The sequence below is a fragment of the Ctenopharyngodon idella genome, chromosome 17, assembly GCF_019924925.1.
Source record: "Ctenopharyngodon idella isolate HZGC_01 chromosome 17, HZGC01, whole genome shotgun sequence".
NCBI classification, from domain to species: Eukaryota; Metazoa; Chordata; class Actinopteri; order Cypriniformes; family Xenocyprididae; genus Ctenopharyngodon; species Ctenopharyngodon idella.
In genome coordinates, this window is record NC_067236.1 from 12,169,752 (window position 1) to 12,191,512 (window position 21,761).

At 38.6% G+C, this 21,761-nt stretch overlaps 1 protein-coding gene across 2 annotated transcripts in view; it reads left to right on the forward strand.

Moving 5' to 3' along the window:
* asap3 (ArfGAP with SH3 domain, ankyrin repeat and PH domain 3) overlaps window positions 1–20,070 on the forward strand; it is a 33,751-nt gene extending 13,681 nt beyond the window's left edge. For both annotated transcript variants that reach the window (XM_051867969.1, XM_051867970.1), the window contains 23 exons: window positions 49–123; window positions 1,646–1,695; window positions 1,826–1,949; window positions 2,923–3,008; window positions 3,317–3,392; window positions 5,084–5,170; window positions 5,381–5,490; window positions 7,266–7,335; window positions 7,991–8,078; window positions 9,652–9,700; window positions 9,962–10,128; window positions 10,703–10,836; window positions 12,975–13,066; window positions 13,187–13,367; window positions 13,977–14,062; window positions 14,151–14,266; window positions 15,640–15,707; window positions 16,122–16,226; window positions 16,534–16,738; window positions 16,912–17,170; window positions 17,535–17,745; window positions 18,154–18,282; window positions 18,468–20,070. In XM_051867969.1, coding sequence (XP_051723929.1) covers window positions 49–123; window positions 1,646–1,695; window positions 1,826–1,949; window positions 2,923–3,008; window positions 3,317–3,392; window positions 5,084–5,170; window positions 5,381–5,490; window positions 7,266–7,335; window positions 7,991–8,078; window positions 9,652–9,700; window positions 9,962–10,128; window positions 10,703–10,836; window positions 12,975–13,066; window positions 13,187–13,367; window positions 13,977–14,062; window positions 14,151–14,266; window positions 15,640–15,707; window positions 16,122–16,226; window positions 16,534–16,738; window positions 16,912–17,170; window positions 17,535–17,745; window positions 18,154–18,282; window positions 18,468–18,542 — 2,643 coding nt within the window. In that variant the 3' untranslated portion in view covers window positions 18,543–20,070. The remainder of the gene's footprint in view (window positions 1–48; window positions 124–1,645; window positions 1,696–1,825; window positions 1,950–2,922; window positions 3,009–3,316; window positions 3,393–5,083; window positions 5,171–5,380; window positions 5,491–7,265; window positions 7,336–7,990; window positions 8,079–9,651; window positions 9,701–9,961; window positions 10,129–10,702; window positions 10,837–12,974; window positions 13,067–13,186; window positions 13,368–13,976; window positions 14,063–14,150; window positions 14,267–15,639; window positions 15,708–16,121; window positions 16,227–16,533; window positions 16,739–16,911; window positions 17,171–17,534; window positions 17,746–18,153; window positions 18,283–18,467) is intronic.
* The last annotated feature ends 1,691 nt before the right edge of the window (window positions 20,071–21,761 follow it).

A 21,761-nucleotide genomic window follows, 5' to 3' on the forward strand; every position in this document is an offset into this window, starting at 1 on the left:
TTTTTTTTTTTTTTTTTTTTTTATGTGCTCTTTCTGTTGGTTCTGTAGGTGCAAAACCTGAACAACATTATTTCTTTCCCTCTGGAGAACGTGTTGAAGACAGAGCTGAGAGACAGCAGGCTGGTGAGTGAAACATACACCTGCGTCACACAGCGTCGTCATACTGGTCTAAATGTGTCAAAAACGTCACCTTATACCCAAATTTTGTATAATTGAAATCAATTAAAGAGCTGTTAAAGGTCAGGAAGTTAGATTCATCCCTTTGAAGAGTCCACAATAATGTGTAAAATTGTTTTGTTCATTGGATAAAGTGTTATAACTATCTTTGGGATGTAGCTTGTTTGGGGCATTGTGTTTTCTAAAGTCAAGATACGCAATAGCTGCACCACACCTTTCTTTATGCGTTTAACCTGTATGATGAGTGGAGATGTACCGCAGGGCTCTGAGATCAAGTTTTGATACACACCCTTATATTTTTGTTTTCGCAATATTAATTTTCCACAATGAGGTGGAGTGGCCTTTACTATTGCATGATGCTTTTAGGGTGACACAAAGTAAACATTTTCATGTGTGTGATTACACATCCAAAAGCACTGGGTGTTTGTGTGTGGTCGGTGTACAGGGATTAATGTAGCTATACTTAGGGGATAAGTTTTTCCCCAGAAGTTAGCTAAATATATTTTTTTTTATATATAATTTGTGTATTCTTAATAAATACATTCTTAATATATGTATTAAAGGGGTGGTATAATGCCATTTTTACAAGATGTAAAATAAGTCTCTAATGTCCCCAGAGTGTGTATGTGAAGTTTCAGCTCAAAATACCCCACAGATAATTTTTAATAGCATGTTAAATTTGTCACTTTTTGAGGCTGAGCAAAAATGCTCCGTTTGGTGTGTGTCCCTTTATATGCAAATGAGCTGCTGTTCCTAAGCAGGGGGGCATTTCAAGAGCTCGCGTTAGCACATAGTGTTAGCAGCGCCGATTATCTCACAAGACTCACTGAAAATGTCAGAAACTCTTCAACCTTTTATGTTCAAACCGAAGTCGGACAATGATGGAGAGACTCAAGAAGTGACAACATGTAGAATGCAACAGGACGTTTCTGAATGGTTAGTTGGTTAATTTATGTAGCTGATGTGGGATATCTTAAAGTCATTCATTAGCATATTCTGTCATGATTATCTATAAATCGCTCGTGTGGGAACTGTTGTAAGATCCTACAGAGCTACAGAGAATATATGCTGCATGAAGATAGAACAGGTATAGTTCAGTTTAATTACGGTTATAACTTATGTTGGCATCTTGCTTTTATGACTTGCTATTGCATTTGTGTTACGTACTGTATTGCAATAACATGGCCTCACCCCTTTGTTGCGTGTTCTCGGGGGCAGGGTTTATGTAAATTTTAGGATTAGTGATGTCACCAACCCGGGAAGAAGCTCGTTGCAGTCCCTACCAGCCGTTTGTTGTAGTCCTTAAACAGAGAATTGTTTAAAAGAAAATATCTCCCTTTGCTTTGAACTTTGAACGTCGTAACTTTGCAGATGTTGTTTGTGCTCTAACAGCAACAGTTAAAAAAGTGAAATCATAATGAATCACCCCTTTAACATTGCCTTTCACTTTATCTTTTTTCTCTTTTAGGAGCTGAAAAAACAGATGGAGAAAAGCTGGAAGGATTATGATGCTAAAATGTGAGTTTCAAAGTCAGATTTTTCTCTTGGTACACAACTTCCTATAACATTTAGTACAAGAACACCACTTGGTTCACCTGCTAAACTAGAGTTTCATTATGTTCTTTTCCGTTTTCCTTTGGCTTTTCAGAGGGAAGCTGGAGAGAGAAAAGAGGGAGAAACAGAAACAGCATGGGCTGATCCGATTGGAATCGTCAGACACCGTGGAGGACATGGAAAGAGAAAGAAGGAACTTCCAACTGCAAATGTGTGAGGTATATAAGGCTATAAGAAGGTAACCAGTTAACATACTATGAAACGTGTGCAAAATGAACCTGACCACGACCACGTTGTGTGAGCATCTCAGGGACAAGTGCGGTTAGTACAGCTGTATGTGTGTGCCTTAGCATTCCTGGGTTACCACAGCTTGTTAACCTCCTTGTTGTGTTAAACACACTTTTTGTAAATTTAGTAAGTGTGTGGCGGTGTCTGAAGTCACCTAAAACCAAGAAGCTTTGGGGTGTTTTTGAGAGGCAGTCCTTTTTGAGACCATGTTGTGTTCATATGTGTGCATGTGTGGTTATTGATGACCTCATTCCACATGTCTTGGTGGCGACATGTCCTAGTTCTATATACTGTGTGCGTGGCAGTTAGCGGGACTGGGGAAATTTGGGCTACGCTGCTTGAACCCAGCTGTGGTAATAGAAAGAATAAGGAAAGGAGTGAAGTGGAGGAATAATCAAAAAGAGAGGGGGATTTTCAGTGTCCTGCAGCGCTCCCTTTCCCAGCCGCAGAGCTCCAGATGTCTCCACTTTGTTCTCTTTTTATAGTGAGACATGCGTTATTTCTTCCAAAACTGACCATGTGACAGTCACTTAGCTTAGACACAGAAAATGCAGAAGTTTTCACCTTTTCTGCCTTTACAATGTGTGTTCTAAAATCGGCTCAAAATATCAAACATGTTTGAAATTCTCTGACTGGATTAGTCTGAAGCTAAAAATTGGATCATACACTACGTGATTTTCTGTTAAATTTGTCAACTCTAACTGCCCAAATTCTGCAGACTGGCTATGACTTTTGGCAAATAACATTGACTCTTCCAGGTCTGCAAATTGGTGCAAAAAAGTCTTTGTGCTGTATTCATCTACTTTTGCTTTGTACTGACTCACAACTTTGCGACACGAGTGGGACTGACCTTTGACCGCTGATGTATAACTGGCTTTTTTCTCTCTTTCTCTGTTTAAACAGTATTTACTGAAGATTCAGGAGCTGAAAGTTCGTCAGGGTCCAGATCTGCTGCAGAGCCTGATCAAGTACTTTCAAGCCCAACTTAAGTACGTCTGAAACTAATTCATATCCTCTAGAAGCACCAGCTTCCTTTTCAGATGCAAATTTAACCTAAATTGGCTTTAGTACAAAACTAGGCTTTTTAGCCTACTCTTAACCATGTCTTAAGGCCCCTTATAACACTGGATTCAGTATATGAATCACAGATTAATATGAATAACTGTACTGTAAAGATTTAATCCTGATCCTCACTCAGCAGTGCTCTGTAAGGATTGAATCGCTGTGGCTTTGTGGGTGTGTGTATTGATGTCATTGACATTTGAGACCACTAAACACTGCTATTGTGTGTTCTCAGTTTTTTCCAGGACGGACTGAAGGCTGCAGAGAATCTTAGTCCATTTGTGGAGAAGTTAGCAGCCTCTGTACATACGGTAATAGACTTGTCAAACCTAGTATCTGACAGTCCCTACACTTTACAAAGGAGTTTCAGGAATATATCAAAGTGCATTTTAAAATGTTGACTTTGGATCATGAAGGGCAGCTCTAAATAGGCTGTTTGTTTTGTTTTCCTCTTAGATTTAGAGAGGTGATAAGTAGATCTTATCTTGTTTTTTTTTTTTTGTTTTTTTGTTTTTTTTAAATAGATGATGCAGAAAGCCAGATTATTTGCTCAGACACATACACACCTTCCATGTTTTGAAAAAGATCTCACTTCTCATGTTAGTCATGACCCAGCATGGTCTTAGCATGAAATAAGAATCTTTACTTTCATTTCAAGGAAGATTATTACTTTATCATTGATTTTACATGTCTAGTCTGGCATATGCAGTTAGTTTGAAAGTTTCCTTGTTAAATTTCATAATTTTTTTTTCTACTAAATATCAGGTAACTTTTTTTTTTTTTTTTTTTTTAGTGCACACACATTGGCTTTGTTAAAAATTCTAATGAGCAGCATTCTCAGCAGCATTTTAATATATCATAGACTGTTTCAAAAAGTTGCAGCATTTTTCTTCTTTAAAAACTGTCATTGCATGTGTCTTTTGCAGAGAAAGCAATCCCAAAATGCATTTCGACTAGTTTAGTGATCATTAAAAACAGTTCAATCCCATTAAAAGTTGACTATTTTTCTCTTTACTTATGTAAGCTATGTATTTTTATGCAAATTATACTATAGCACTAACTTAGCAAGCTATGTTGCTTGCATGAGTCACTGCACTACATGGAGTTATGACACACATAGTTGCAAAAATCAGTCACTTGTGCAGTTTCTTGACGGTTAGGATACTCCCTTAGAAACCAGCTGCCTATGCAGGCAGTAGACGGCAAGAAAGTCACAAATATTTGAAGACAAGCTATTATATTAATTGCATCCAGACTCTTGGATTTGTCTCATTTTAGTCTCCCTAAAGAGTAAACCAAACTCTTTTTTTAAAACAAACATTATATGTTTCCCAGCAGCATCATGGACCCTGTTCTGCAAGTCTTGTCTGGTCAGGGTTGTAAACAGATATGATCCGGTCTAGAGTGAATATCACGCAATAATAACGGTGTTCATTAAATGATTTTTCATGGATTAAAGTTAGTTGTTTTGTTGTTACTGTGAGGAGAAGGCAGGATGGGGCATGTGGAATTGATGTTGAGATGTGTTTTATAACAGATCTGGTTTGGCTAACATTTTTGAAGTGATATTTTTCCTGTTTCAACTTGTCCTCCTTTGATCATAACTAATCAGCATTAAACACATAAAAGGAAGTGAAACTCAAAAATGAAACCACCACAAGCCAGCTTTCCGAGAGAAATTATGTCCTTAAAAAAAACAAAAAAGTATTTAATGCAAATTGGTGGAAGAAATTGCTGGAATTTTGTTCTGGGTGCCAAAGCCATAATTTCACCAGCTTTAAGCAATGCAGGATTTCTGGCTGTGTTGGTTTGGTCCTGGACTTCATTACAAAATGGAGGGATGTTTTCCAGTGTGAGCCTGTAGTCTCTGTCATCTATAACTGCTCTGTTATCAAATGTGTTTTTGTTTACGTGTATAACTTATGTTAACCAATCCCAAGACTGGTTACATTGAGTTACACAAAAGCAAGCCCCTTGTAACTTTTCTGTGATTGGTTCCCAGGTTCGTCATGAGCAGGACGAAGAAGTAAAGCAGCTCTCTCAATTACGTGACTCACTTAGAACACAACTACAGGTGGATGGCAAAGAGGTAACTTCCACAATAAATACAACTCCCAGAAACCACCTCTTCTTCTAAGTAATGCATTTTCTACACAAATGTAGTCAGAGGGACTGGAAAATGGCTAATCTGCAGCTATAATTGGTTTTAAAGACTATATTTCTGCAAGTTCAGAGATGAGAATGATAATAATGATGATGAGGACAATTATGATAAATATGTTGCTCTATGTCATTACAGGATTCTCTAAATAGGAAGAACTCTGGCCATGGATATAGCATCCACCAGCCTCAAGGCAATAAGAAATATGGCACAGAGAAATCTGGATTCCTTCTTAAGAAGAGCGATGGGTGAGTTAAACGTTACTGTGTACTTCCCTAAGTTGAGAAGGTCACAAACCCTCCCCAAAAACAACAACAGTCGAACTATTTATTTTTATTACCTGAACTTATTTAAGGCTTTCCAGACATGATGCAGTATTCAGCTCCTGTTTGCATTTAGTCACATGGGGTGTATGTTCCTCAGGAAACAGTCTCCACACAGTGTGTGTAATGATATATATGCCTCTATTTTTTTAAGCTGAGAGCAAAATGAAGGAATGAGTTACAATATCCTGAGAGAGTCATGGAGCACAGATAGTTAGCAGCACAAAACATCAGTCTGAGCTTTTTGACTTCAGGCCCACAGCTGAGAGTGCATGTGTGTTTGTCACAGTGTTTCTCTCACACAGATGTTGCCTATTAAATGTGGTTTAGTTTCTTGCTGCTCTGCAGTCTTACTTGCACTCTTTTAAAACTATAGCTCACAATACACACATGCCCATATCCACCCAAACTACTTAGGTTTTGATCAGTGTGAGAATAAACATCATCACCATTTTTGTTGTCATTTAATGACTGATTGTAACTTTATTAGTGAGCTTCTAAGTCAGTTTACTTAATTTACTACTAGTTATTTTTGCTTGTATGATTTAAATGGTAAAGCAATCTAACCTATACATTTTCAAAAAAATGTTTTGATGTCATTGTCCCCCAAATGAGATGATTTTGTTTGTGTGAGGAAAAAAATAGTTAAAAGTAATTTGCTTTTATATTGGTATAAAATATTAAAACATTCACATTAATACATTTTCTGTGGACCCCCCATCTCCCCATTACAGCCCCAGCACCCACAGGGGTAGAGAACTTTGTTGTGTTATTTCAAAACATATTTTTAATGTTTCTTTGTAGTAAACCTTTGGTATGGAGTTATTAAAGGGGGCCTATTATGCCCCTTTTTACAAGATGTAAAATAAGTTTCTGATGTCCCTAGAGTATGAATGTGACGTTTTAGCTCAAAATACCCCACCAATCATTTTTTATAACATGTTAAAATTGCCACTATTTGGGGGTGAGCAAAAATGCGGCATTTTTGTGTGTGTCCCTTTAAAAAGGCAAATGAGCTGGTGCTCTCGACCCCCTTTCAAGAAGAGGCTCATGCTCTGGCATACAGTCTGGTAGGACAGTTTGCCAGAACACTGGCAAATACAAAACAGGACAGTCTCACGCACTGAAAATGCCAAATTATTGGCACCAACGTTTAAAACTTTACAGATTTCTTTGGGACATTTCCTTAGAAAATTAAATTTAACCACAATGTCCTCAGTGACTTAGATAGCAGGAGTCTGTGGAGACTCTTATGTGCACTCTTATGTACATCCCAAAACGCAACACTTGTAATGCCTCGTTGGCGCAGACATTGTACAACTCCAGTTGCTACAGTGAGGATACAGAAATGGCGCACGCTGTCCTCCTCACTCAGGGCTGTGTCTAATAGGGCAGATCGTCACTGACTGTGGGCGGGGATTGCGTCATCGTAGGGAGAATCCCCGCCCACAGCCGGTGACAGAATCTGAATCAGCTCGTTTGAAGAAACGGCTTTTGATTTATGGCAATTTAGGAAATATGAGTGAGTGGATTTATTTATTTTTTTTACCATTATAGGCTGGTTGTTCTCACACACTGTGGTGTTCAAACACCTTATGAAATGAAAGTGAAATTTTGCATAGTAGGTCCCCTTTAAGATAATAATATTGATGAATGTTGAATTTGGATTGTTAAAGGTTTTCATGATCTTTGTGTTTCAGGATCAGAAAGGTTTGGCAGAAGAGGAAGTGTGGAGTTAAATATGGCTGCCTGACCATTTCTCACAGCACGGTGAGATTTAAAAAAAACAAACACACAGCTCAACACCTTCCAGTTACACATACTTCATTATATTATATTATAGTCTATGAATCTGATTGGCTGAGGGGCATTACTCACTAATAACTTTTTGTTTACAAACCTTCTGTTTAAAATCCTATGGCTGAATCATGCTGTGCGGTAATCAGGGCAACAGTACTCTTGCTTGTGTGAATATTGTTTAATTAGCACACAAATAGTTTACCGACATTAGTGATAATACACTGTCTGTTCCAAGAGTCTCTAGAGCAATTATTTGAGATTCAGGACATGCAATCAAAATTTCCCATGCTGCATGAGAGAGAGTCATCGCTCATGTATTAGTTATTTCCTTTCCGAACCACAAACTACAGGCCAAAACACATAAAGGAGTTTGATCTGGAATCATCCACATTACCAAAAGCCAGAAGTTTTACTAGTTTTGCTTATGTCTGTGTGTGTGCTTCCGGCTTCAGCGATTTAGCAACCATAAACGCTGTAAGCTTTTACTTCACATTTCTAGCATTAATCCTGCACACACCATAATTGCAAGTGAGATTTGTTTGCATTTGAGTTAATGAGAGACCACATATGAGCTATGTGATGAGAATGTCTTTTAAACATGTTATAACTCTTCTTTCTTTCTCAGATCAATAGACCACCCGCAAAGCTTAACCTTCTGACATGTCAGGTGCGGCCCAACCCTGAGGAAAGAAGAACATTTGATTTAGTTACACGTAAGTTGATCTCTGACCTTTGACCTTTTTCCTCTCAGCTATGGTATGGTAAGGACTATGTTTGAATGGAAAACTAGCTTACTAATTAATAAATATTGTGCCGTATAGTGTATACACAAAAAATAAGTAAGTGAAACAGTAGGCGTTGTTCCATGATACGGTTTATGCAGTAATATGCTACGTTGCTCTCACACGACTTTATTGGATATACTAGTAAATACTTTCGTTTTTTTCTAAAATTCTGAGCGTCTATTTACAAGTGCCAATGTTGGGGGTAGCAGATTACAAATAACACATAATCAGTTATGTAATCAGGTTACTTTTTCAAGTAACTAGTAAAGTAACGCATTACTTTTAGATTTACAATAAAATGTTTTTTTTTTTTTTTTTTTTTTTTCCCCCAAACAAGTTACTTTGTTTTCTTATTTATTGACTGTTACCTCTCCTGTCCCAATGTTTAGAGAAATCAGGAGTAAAGTGCAGAGGCGTCGTGTGCGCTGTGTAAACGTGATGCTTATTTTAGTTCTAGAGTAAATGTATTAACCAATGTCTTGGCTGCTGACCTTTGATGATCCAATTCAACCATACTTAAAAGCAAAAATGGCTTTAGATAAACATCACATTTGTGTTTCTTTTTCTTTTTTGTTTAAAAACAAACAAGCCCAGCCCAGGTGAGAAAAAGTAAAGTGTTACTTTCCATAAAAGTAACTAATGCAGTTAGTTACTTTTTTTATGGATTATATCACAATATTATAACAGATTACTTTTAAAAGTAACTTTCCCCAACACTAAGCTCAAATAGCCCACCTTGTTGGCAAAGGCTAAATGGGTTAAATAGCACCTAACAGATATTTACACTTAGTACAAAGAGCATCTAACTACTATTTACACTGCAAAGAAAACACTGCTATTTTTGCTTAGTGTAAATAGTATCTATCACTATTTGAACTTACTGTAAATAGCGTTCAAGGCTAATTAAGTGCAAATAGCCTCTACCTTAAAATTTCTAGATACAATTGCTTCTGCTTTATTCACCTCACAGGAAAGCACATTGCACTGTGAGATGTACAGTGTACTGTGTTTTATATTGCAAATTTTGATAAATGTGTTACGTCATCTGGATCTTCTATGCAAACATTTGCTTAATATGTACAGTATTTATACTATATACTGAAGGAATAATAAGAATAATATGCTATTCTGAAGATATCCAAGGACTAGTCAGGGATGAATTCAACATGCATGGTTGGAAATAATTCACTGATGCTGGCTTAACTGACCTGTATGTGATTAATTCACGGAAATATGTTACAATATAGTACGTTAAACCAGACAAGGTGTTGCATGTAGGTGTTCAGAATTATGTAAATAAAGTTTTGAGAAATAGGTGTGTGGGTGTGTGTAGATCATGAAAAGCAGGTGTATTGAATGGCTAGTCCTGACCTTTTTTTTTTTTTTTTTTTTTTTATCTGTTTATTTCCTGTAGATAAGGAAGTTTTTCCATGTTTTCCTTCTGTTTAGAGGCCCACCTAACTAGATTTCTCTCTCTCTCTCTCTCTCATTTTTCTTACAGACAACCGCACATACCATTTCCAGGCTGAGGACGAGCAAGAATGCATGATGTAAGTGCAGACACATATACACTTACCTGTGCGCAGAGAAATCTCTATCACACACTGCAGAGCAGCATGTACGAACATGCAGGAGGGAGCAGGATCAAAACCTGCTCCTCAAGATGAGAGATAGAATAAAAAAGGAAAGAGAAAGATAAAGAAAGACAATGAAATGTTAAAGACACAACGGATGTGTCTGAAAGGTCACTATTTGTTAGGCAGAGTTATGAATTCATTTTTTTTGTAACCTCTCTATCGGTCTTCCTGCAGATGGGTGTCCGTGCTGCAGAACAGTAAGGAGGAGGCCTTGAACACGGCTCTAGGTGGAGATCAGCTACAGTTTCAGGACAGCGGTCTGCAGGAGCTCGTCCGAGCTGTCATCTCAGGCCTGAGAAACCTGCCCGGCAATGAGGCCTGCTGCGACTGCGGAGCTCCAGGTCTCGACAAGAGGATCCTAGTGCATTTAAATACTGTTTGGGGCCATTCACACTGAATGCATTTTTGCATTCCGTTGCACAACATTTCCACTGTTTTTCTGTTAATGTTCAAGACAGACATGTTCGATCGTTGCACTCCCATCTTTTGCAGCATCTTGCACATGACACAGCATTTTAAAAATGCAGCACTCTAGATAAAATGTTCAACTCTATACCTTGAGTTTTTTCATTCCACTGCCCTGTGTCTCACGTTTTTAAACATGAGATGAATGACCCCTTACAGTGTTACAAATATAGAAATCCTATGTGTTGTTATTCTAAATTAAATCAAAATAATAATGATGATGAGAGAGAGATGTTTAAGCCTTATGTAGGTTTGCATATGTATTTCTTTTTTCTTTGTTCTTTTTTTTTTTGTTAGATTAATAAAATATTTAAGCAATGCATAACAGCATTCTCTTCCTCAGAATTACTGCATCATCATTAAGATCTCTTGAAAAACGTATTATTAGTTAGCAAAAGGTGTTAAAGATTGACAAAGAAATGTTTGAATGAAGTGTGATGTGCTTTTTAGATCCCACCTGGCTTTCCACTAACCTGGGCATCCTCACCTGTATCGAGTGTTCAGGAATCCATCGTGAGCTCGGAGTACATCACTCACGAATTCAGTCTCTCACTCTCGACGTGCTGAGCACCTCTGAGCTCCTGGTAAACACACACGACACACAGACACAGACACACACGTCACACATATATAATATAATATAATATAATATAATATATGAAACTGAAACACCTGGTTTTAGACCACAATAATTTATTAGTGTGGTGTAGGGCCTAGGGTTGCAAAATTCCGGGAATTTTCAAAGCTGGAAACTTTCCATGGGAATTAACAGGAATATATGGGAATTAATGGGGAATTAATGGGAATAAACAGGGAATTTGCAAAATTGCAGGTTAGCCTGTAACAGGGTACTTAAATGTAGTTGAAAAAAAATATATATTATAATTTTGGTTAAAACAACCAGATTTATTGCAATTTCAGTTGAATTTTTACCCTGACATTCACACAGCACACTACTTACTGCAGGGCTATTGAGGCCACAACCCCTGCATGCACTGTGCATTCCCCCAGTCCATAACACACATTTGATCAAAAATACAGAAAAAACAGTAATATTGTGAAATATAACCACAATTTAAAATAATGGTTTTCTATTTTAATATACATTAAAATATAATTTATTTCTGTGATGCAAAGCTGAATTTTCAGCATCATTACTCCAGTCTTCAGTGTCACATGATCCTTCAGAAGTTATTCTAATATGCTAATTTGATGCTTAATTATCAATGTTGGAAACAGTTGTGCTGCTTAATATTTTGTATAACCTGTGATACTTTTTTTCACTTTTTTTCACTTTTTATTCATCAATGAATCCTGAAAAAAGTATTACAGGTTCCAAAAAAATATTAAGCAGCACAACTGTTTCCAACATTGACAATAACAGAGTATCAAATCAGCATATTAGAATGATTTCTGAAGGATCATGTGACACTGTAATAAATAACACATAATTGCTGCAATAAAAATATTTATTTTTACATATTTACTAAATTAGAATTAATTGAATGTGAAAAAAATTTCATGTTATGACCAAACAAAATGTTTATATTTATGATTGTATATGATACATTTTATATAAATTTTCCAAAATTTCCAATTAATTCCCATAAATTCTTATAAATTCCCGTAAATTCCCATAAATTCCTGTAAATTCCTGTTAAGTTCCCAAATTGGAATATTTCCAAAATTTTCCAGGTTAAGTTCCCGTGTAAAGTTTCCGGAAGTTTACCGGAAACTTTACGCCCCTTTGCAACCCTAGTAGGGCCTCCTTTTGCAGCCAATATAGGATCAGTTCATCTTGGGAATGACAGATACAAGTCCTATACAGTGGCCAGAGGGTTTCTGAGCCATTTCTCTTCCAGAACAGTGGCTAGGACGCTATGTGATTGTGATGGAGGAAAATGTTTTCTGACTTGCTCCTCCAAAATACCCCAAAGTGGCTAAAAAATATTTAGATCTGGTGACTGTGCAGGCCATGGGAGATGTTCGGCTTCTCTTTCATGTTCATCAAACCATTCTGTCACAAGTCTTGTGTGTGTATTGGTGCGTTATCATGCTGATAATGGCACCTACCTCCCAATCGCTCCCTGGGCGCCACAGCAAAATGGCTGCCCACTGCTCCAGGTGTGTGTGTGCACGGTTTGCAGTGTGTCTATGTTCACTATTCACTACTCCTAATGTGTGTGCACTAACTTGGATGGGTTACAGGCAGAGGACACATTCCGAGTGTGGGTTGCCATACTTAGCCTTCACGTCACTTTCACTTTCATGTTCATATATAAACAGGCATGTTTCAGTATATTTACTTTTGTAAATGTGTTGTCATAAATTTGAAAGAGATTATTCACCTCAGTTTCTCCATTATCACTTCAGAGACCATTACTGACTTACTAGTTTTGTTTTTTTGTGTGGTAAAAATCTTTTTTTTTTTCTTTTTTTTTTTTACCCATAATCCACTGGGACTGAGTCAGCAGTTACTCACAAGTTCTTATCTGCACATGTTTGTATGAACTTTTTACCTCTGACAGTAAAGCAAAAGAAATCCCTAAGTGCAAGTGCTTCTAGACACATGAGTGCTATTTATTAGGTAATTACTGTTATTATTTAGGTAATTACAAACTACCAAACATGAAGCTGGATGCATGAATGCAGTGTTTAAATTTCTGTGGTGTTTGTATGTTTGCTGCAAAGATATGTTTATAAGATGTGTTTTGGTTCACAGTTGGCAGTGAGCATTGGAAATGCCAAGTTTAATGACATCATGGAAGTCAATCTACCCAATGATGCAATCAAGCCCCTCCCAAAAAGTGACATGTAAGTCCTAGTGTGCAGTTCAGATATACTGCTTCATATTCCTCTTAAAAAAAACGTTTGTCACTTTACCAGTCGCTCAACCTTGACTTAACACATTTTGCTTTTGTTTGTGCATCTCAGGACAGCGAGGAAGGAGTACATTGTAGCGAAGTATGCAGAGCGCCGCTACGTCCTCCCAAAAGAACACTCTGAAGTGTACCACGTGTATGACACTGTGAGGAGCAAGGACCTCACCTCATTGCTGCAGCTCTATGCAGAGGGAGAGGACCTGTCTAAACCATTGGCCACACCTGACGGACCGGTGAGACCACTCAAACCCACCATACACGCATACACCGCATCCACAGTGATAACAAAATCATCTCAAGGTTTATAAACATGCTCTTGAGATGTTTTGAACTTTCAGAAAAGTTCATCTGTCATATGAGACTCCCTGTGATTTAGTTACATAGATGTTAATTTCCTCTTAATCAGTTTGACTGTATAAACAGAAACAAGACATCTGTGTGGTTAGATGTCATTAATCACACATCATTCACTCTCTTTCTCTGTAATTCTGTATTTCCTCTTTTTCCATCTCTAATCAGATTTCCCCTCTCCTCAGCCCACTCAGGAAGTGAACACAAGCTGTGTAATGACTGCTGTACTTGTGTCTGAGTTTGTTTTGTGGATATGTGTGTTATTTGGCTGAAGGCTCTTTTCTAAGACAGAATTTGACTTGAATGATTCAGTGACTGAATCACCATTTTAATTTAGCACACACAAGTAGGGAATTGTATTACACCAACTCGCTGTTTAATTCATTAATCTTCTCCATCACTCCTCATCCAACAGAACATTTGTTTCGCTGAGATGGTGGCCGGTTGGCAGCACCCAGATACTTTATCTTTTTCTCTTCTGTGTCTCACAGGACTTGAAAGAGACCGGTCTTCACTTAGCTGTGCGCATATCCGAGAAGACTTCTCTGGCTCTGGTGGATTTTCTAGCTCAGAACTGGTGAGAGAAATCTACTAGTTTCACAGATCTGTCAGCACCCAGTAGGATGTCCATCAGCTGACCACCCTGTGTGTGTGTGTTTTCTCAGTGGCTGCCTGGAAAAGAAGACTGCAGAAGGAAACACAGCTCTTCATTACTGTACATTATACAACAAATCTGAGTGTTTGAAACTTCTTCTCAAAGCAAAGGCTACTTTACACACAGGTATACAATAATACACACAAATCTGTTATGGATGAAAGGATGAATGGATGGATGAATGGGGAAGTGGATGGATAGATAAACAGACAGATAGATACACTACATTGCCAAAAGTATTGGGACATCCCTCCAAATCATTGAATTCAGGTGTTCCAATCACTTCCATGGCCACAGGTGTATAAAATCAAGCACCTAGGCATGCAGACTGCTTCTACAAACATTTGTGAAAGAATGGGTCGCTCTCAGGAGCTCAGTGAATTCAAGCGTGGTACCGTGATAGATTGCCAATAAGTCCATTCGTGAAATTTCCTACAACTGTGTCAACTGTTAGTGGTATCATAACAAAGTGGAAGCAATTGGGAACAACAGCAACTCAGCCACGAAGTGGTAGGCCACATAAAATCACAGAGCGGGGTCAGCGCATGCTGAGGCGCACAGTGCGCAGAAGTCACCAACTTTCTGCAGAGTCAATAGCTACAGACCTCCAAACTTCGTGTGGTCTTCAGATTAGCTCAAGAAAAGTGTTTAGAGAGCTTCATGGAATGGGTTTCCATGGCCGAGCAGCTGCATCCAAGCCTTACATCACCAAGTGCAATGCAAAGCGTCGGATGCAGTGGTGTAAAGCACGCCAACACTGGATTCTAGAGCAGTGTAGACGTGTTCTTTGGAGTGACGAATCACGCTTCTCTGTCTGGCAATCCGAGGTACGAGTCTGGGTTTGGCGGTTGCCAGGAGAACGGTACTTGCCTGACTGCATTGTGCCAAGTGTAAAGTTTGGTGGAGGGGGGATTATGGTATGGGGTTGTTTTTCAGGGGTTGGGCTTGGCCCCTTAGTTCCGGTGAAAGGAACACTTAATGCTTCAGCATACCAAGACATTTTGGACAATATCATGCTGCCAACTTTGGGGGAACAGTTTGGGGATGGCACCTTCCTGTTCCAACATGACTGCGCACCAGTGCACAAAGCAAGGTCCATGAAGACATGGATGAGTGAGTTTAGTGTGAATGAACTTGACTGGCCTGCACAGAGTCCTGACCTCAACCCGATAGAACACCTTTGGGATGAATTAGAGCGGAGACTGCGAGCCAGGCCTTCCCGCCAACATCAGTGCCTGACCTCACAAATGCGCTTCTCGAAGAATGGTCAAAAATTCCCATAAACACACTCCTAAATTTGTGGAAAGCCTTCCCAGAAGTTGTTATAGCTGCAAAGGGTGGGCCAACTCCATATTAAACCCTACGGATTAAGAATGGGATGTCATTAAAGTTCATGTGCACGTAAAGGCAGGCGTCCAAAAATTTTTGCCAATATAGTGTAGGTAGATAGATAAATAGACATTTGATTTGACCCTTCTATTGTTCTGATTGTCCTGTAGTGAACTCAGCGGGTGAGACGGCTCTTGACATTGCCAAGAGACTGCAGCACATGCAGTGTATCGAACTGGTGAGTATCACATGTTGCACAAAAGAAACAACTGACGCAAAGCTTTTATTGGCTTCATGTGTGTATGTGAGCATGTGTTTTTACAGATATTATCTTTAGGTTGACTAGGTTGATTTTTATCCTGTTTAATATCCTGAAGTCTCATATGACAATGTTTACATAAGGAACTTCCCCTCACCTTCCCTGCATATAATAGTATCATCACATAAAGCAGACTCTTTAGCTGTCACAAATACCACTGTCGGCAAATGAAGGACCAGGGTCAAAGATCATGTAACCATTGACTCGTTCCAGTATAAAACTGACAATAAATGAATGAAATAGAGCTGGATTTGAATTTGTGGATTTGCTCTCTAATAGGACAGTAGTGTGAAATATAATGTTTTCTTACATTTGCTCTGTGTGTATGTTTAGCTGGAATTGGCCCACAATGGGAAGTTTAACTCTCAGATCCATGTTGAATACCCATGGGAGATGCCACAGGACATGTATGACAGTGAAGATGATCTGGACGAAAGGGTCTGTAATGAGATTAACTATTTCATACAATATGCATTTTTCACTATATGTACAGGGGTATCTGAGCTTGCAACAACTAGTAAAAATGTTTGGTTTTTTTCTAATTTAATAATTAAATATTTGAAGCCATAATATTTCTTTTGTTTTAAAATGTACAGAATCATGATAAAACAGTGCTCAGGTTCTGCAATATGAAAAAAAAAAAAAATAGTAACAAATATATGACTTTATGAATCAGTAGATGATGATAAATGAAAGTAGATGTCTTTGTTGTGTTTTATAATAATGTTTAATAACTTTGTTTTAGGTGAGTCCCCATCCTAAGGGCTCACGGTCTCCACTGCCCCCTTCTGGCAGAAATGGACACTGCTCATCTGCATGGAATTTAAATAAAAGCAGTCCAGCCAGGACCTATGAGAACATTGACTTCCTATATGAAAATCCACCCAACAACAGCGCCCCCACTGGTAGCTCTATGCCACCTCCTCTGCCAGCTAAAGCAATACAGAGAGGTGAGATATTATTTGTTAGCTTTTAATTGACTTTTGAAAGTCTGCTATTTCAGATTTAGATGTTCTCTGAGAAGCTAAATTGTGCTCATTTGCATATGAGAAATGTGTAGAAACCCTGCAGGTTTATTCCAGACAAACCACAGCAAGGTCAAAGATAATTTGTTTCCCCATAGGTCGTTCAGATCCTCAGATTTCGGGTTCCATTCCAGAGACTCACACCCCCTACCGCCAGAGTTCCCACCCCACTGGCTGCTTTCAGAGAATCAGCACCACGTCCCATGTGACCGAGTCCTCTGGACAGACATCTGCACGCTCTCACAGCATGGGACCATCAAAAGGACAGAGACAGACGGTGTTCTGGGAGGGACCTTTCTCGGGGGCGGAGGGCAAAAATCACTCCACCTCACCACAGAGTCAGAGAGGACCTGTCAGGTTAGTCACTCACTGCGTCCAAAATTGTCTGAGTAGGTACTACATTTGAATTTGAATTTACTTTGCGACCGTTAAAAAAGTATGTTCTGTATAGTATGAATATGAGTAATATGAATGAAATTTGGACGTACCAGCACATACTTCCATTCATAAATCCCCTCCTGCGGCCTGTAAAGTGTCCATTAAATGCGTTTCCTCATTATTGCATTACATTTTTTGTATGATCTTTTGATAGTGAGACTACATTTGATTTTCACATGTAAACATTTACTAAATTCAGTGTAGTATCCATTAAAATCTGTATTTGTTTATATGTGTGTAGTATTTTGATTTGTCATTGTTCAAATATAATGTGTATCTGCAGTTCAGAAAAGACGACTTCATATCGCCGTACGAGCAGCGGGAGTCAGGGGAAGAGTTCGACCCCGTCTCCAGGGGGTGCAGGCAGTCAGGAGGAACTCTACTGCAGTCCAGTGGGCGGGGCTCCCAACTCTACATCTCCGCCAGCTAATGCTAACAACAGTGCCACGGTGCCAATCATACTGCCGCCACCTCGCTCGCGCAAAAATGCCATGGTAACAAGCAATGATCATGCAATGATCTTTATTTTGAGAAATAATTTTTCTTCCTAATGCTTACATATTATATTTACTTTTATTTGTCTCAGTTATTCCTTTATTTGTGAACATGAAATGAATTTGTATATGTAAAAGCTGGAATACACCACACGACTTTTGCCCAGATTTGCTGTCTGGAGGAGTTGAAACTAATTGCCGAAAGCCATAGACAGTCAGCAGATTTTGGACAGTCAGAGTCGATCGATTTCACAGAAAATTGCGTACTGGGAACAGACTTTTTTTTTTTTTTTAGCATCAGACCATGATTTCATCCAGCCCTGAAAGTTTATCAAATTTAACTTTATAAAAGTTGTATTGTGTATCCAGCTTTAACTTGCTCAAGTATTTATTTTCTCTCTGTGTTAGATCTCATTAAGGGAGAGACCCAAGAAGGTCCGAGCATTAGTTGACTGCAGACAGGTTGGTGCCAATCAGCTGGCTTTCTTTAAGAATGAAGTCATCATAGTGACAGCAACTGATGACCCACACTGGTGGGTAAGTATACATACTCTCTCACACTGACACACACACATCCTGTGTTTACCTGGGCTTCTTTTCAACAGGCTTTGCAGTAACTGTAAATTTTCTTAAACCATACATTTTAACAGTAAATTTTCCATAAACAGTTCAAACTGATGTCGAGAACTCAACTCAACAATCTTGCACACTTTCCCTTCCAGGTGGGCCATATAGAGGGAGAACCTTCAAGAAGTGGCTCCTTTCCAGTCAACTATGTACATAAATTAGGAGAATGAGATGAACCTCCATGAACGCTCACATTACAGCATGTGGAACTAGTCTAGACTGTTGCTTTTATCTTCAGAGGCGCTAGACCTAGAAACTGTGGAGGCCTGAAATGCACTTAGAAGATGAAAGACTGGAGAACAGACTTACACAGCATTAGTGTGGATGCTGTAAGATGATCCACTGATCCATTTCAGTGCTGCTCATAACGTATCTGAGCTGTTTATCTGGATTGAAGGTTTGGCAGGTACGTCATGACTTCTTTGGGACAGGCAAAAAAGGGATGAAAGCCATCCAGCTTTTGAAACTCTTCCTGGCTTAGTTGTTTAAACTAACAATAGCACTTGTTCTTATTGATATTGAGGCATTGAATATTTACTTGGCGTTTGAGGTCTCTAAGAGATTGTCGCCCAGACTTGGAGGCACTGGACTCTCACTCCTGTGGTTGGGGCTCTCTAGATATTATTTTATAACGTCAGGCGTCATGACATGCCATTAGTTCTGGCCAGACACCAGGTCCACCAGACAGCGAGTTAACGGATGATGTATTTGGTTTCATCTGTCTCCTCTGCACCGACGTCTCCTATTGCTGCTGATTCCCGGACATCCAGCCCTGCACTGGGAGATAAAGCAACTAGTAAGATCAATGAAACGCAAACCTTGAGAATCCTCATATAGAAGATCAAGATGTTATCTGAGTGTTAAACGACAAGAAATGTTCAATACGTTTTGACTGCAGAAAGTTCAGTATTGCAAGCCATAGATTGAGAGAGAAACATAAACTTACCCTCACAATACAGACACTATTAGGCCTTATGGAGCACAAAAACACACTGTAACAGCTCAAGTACATGATTCACTTGTTTTGGTAGCGTAATGCTCCATTGTCTTTGCTTCTGAAGTTGCACACAGACAAACCTTGTTGTTTTTCAATCCCAGCAAGCATAAATTCTGCATTGTGTTTATTTTATAGTACATCAACTCTTTTCGAGTGTCCATATTTTGTGCTAATGTTTAAAAGTCAGGCTCCGTTAGCTTTGTCTATACAAAAAAAAATTGCTGTATTTGTCACCCACATGTAATGTCATTATAATGTCTGTATTGTTTTCAGTCAGCATTATTATTATTATTGTTGTTGTTTTTTTATGGGGTCTCCCTTCAGACCGAGGTGGTTTATGGCAGATTTGGTATGTGTCTCAAACCAGCAGAGTCTGTATAAATGTTTGATAAGCTGAGAGCACACAACAGATGTTTTCCCTTCTGCCATCTCATTGACTTCTGTGAAGCATTTTTAGGCAGAGATGAAAGTACGTATGTTGGAGGTCCAAAACGGTTCAGCTCACTTTGTGTTTTAGGAAAGAAAAAGGTAACGCCGTATAAGTTATGCTTGTTAAACTCGACCATTTTGTATCGCTATAACTGTATTTTATTGAGAAAAGTCACGTCCAGTCTGTTCAGAACAAATTAGGTTTTTCTCTGAGATGTTTAGCATCTGCTTCTGAGAATTGAAAATGACAATTAAATGTTTGCAAACTATAATCACGTGTTGTCTCTGTGTTGAACATACAATAGATTGCAAAACCTTTGCTATGACTGTTGTTGGTTTATAAGAATGAAGTGCTTTATTACAGAATAAATACAGTAGGGGAGATGGCATAACTACCTTTTTCTAGAATATATATAAGCCCTCTACAATCGTCAAAAACATGCAGACTTACTCTGAATTTATTTTTAAATCCTGGATTAAGAATGTGGCATCTTTTGCAAAAGGATTATGCACACATCAGATGTGTTTGTGTGTGTGTATTAGTACCTTTTACTTTTTCAACAGTCAGCCGTCCATCCTGAAAGGGCCTAATGGATGGTTGCCAGCTCTCAACTTCCTTACAGATTGAAAATCGTTAGCTAGCATCTGACTGAACTGATGCATAATTGACAGGTGTTACGTCACTGGTCAGGGGGGTCAGTGTGGAGTGGTGCACAAAGTTTCAGGTCAGACTGAAGCAGACGTTCACAGCGATGGTGCATAAATGAGGACTGTTGGCTTGCAACATGACACAACAGTTCCCCTTGGTTGAATGCTAGGTGTAATCAACCAAGGTGTGGTCCTACTGCCCGGTAATATGTAATATGAGGTTTTTACTTACAAAGTAGCAGAATTAAAATATAATGTGTACAACGCAATTGACCCTTCGCCGGGAGTTTGATTGACAAGCGATCTAACCAGTCATAACGCCGAATCCGCCATTTTGTCAGACAAAGCAGTCAGGAGTTAGATTACCCTCGGTGGACTTGAACTTGAAAAATGGTGTGTACTGACGTCTTTCCGCGTTTGAAACAACATTCCTTCTCATGTTCATTCATGTTTATTTGATGCTATAAATTAACTAATAAGAGATGATCAGTTCACGAGCCGCTTGAGCTGAGGCGCTACAGCAATCTGTCACAACACTTAAAGAGCCACAAAACGTTTTTTATTGTTCGAATTTCTTAATTTTTTCGAATTTTTATAATTTTTTCAGCTGTTCCAATGTTTCCTCAGTGATGTCAGTGAGGTGCTCCATAACAAATTGGTCTGCTACTCTGAAATAAAATCAGTTTTGATTACATTATTGGAAATTTAATAAAATATGTGATATGCTGATACTTAGATCATTGAAATGACTGACCACTCGTGTTTATGGAAAATACTCTCAGAGGATTTCAATTCTCAGTGCTTCAATCACACTTTGCTCTAGTCTACGTTCATTTGATTTTTTTTTTTCTTGTTTACTAATGGGTACATGATTTTATAATCTCTGAAAGCACAACCCCACTCAATATGTGCATAGTGAATCGCCAAGGGTAAGCTTTTTACTCGACTAAACCCAGCCATTGGATCAGGGCTATTATAAAGTCATAGCTTTTGCCATTATGAGTTAATAACATTACGTAAGGCCTTGTTATGCTAACAACAACATGAGAGCTTTACTAATGTTTGCATAAACTGCAAATTAGGTAACAACTAATGGGTGCTCTTTTGCACTCCAGAGCTTTAATCTTAGTCACTAATGTTGCATGTTCAGCTACTGAACTACATACACGTTCTCTTACGTAATTTTTTGAACTGAAAAGTGACCTGACCTTGTTTTAAATATATTTGTTCTTAAAAACAATAGAAAAATACTTGTAAATTATTATTATTGCAGATAACTGAAGTGTGGTGTTTAGATTCTGCATCTGGTCACACT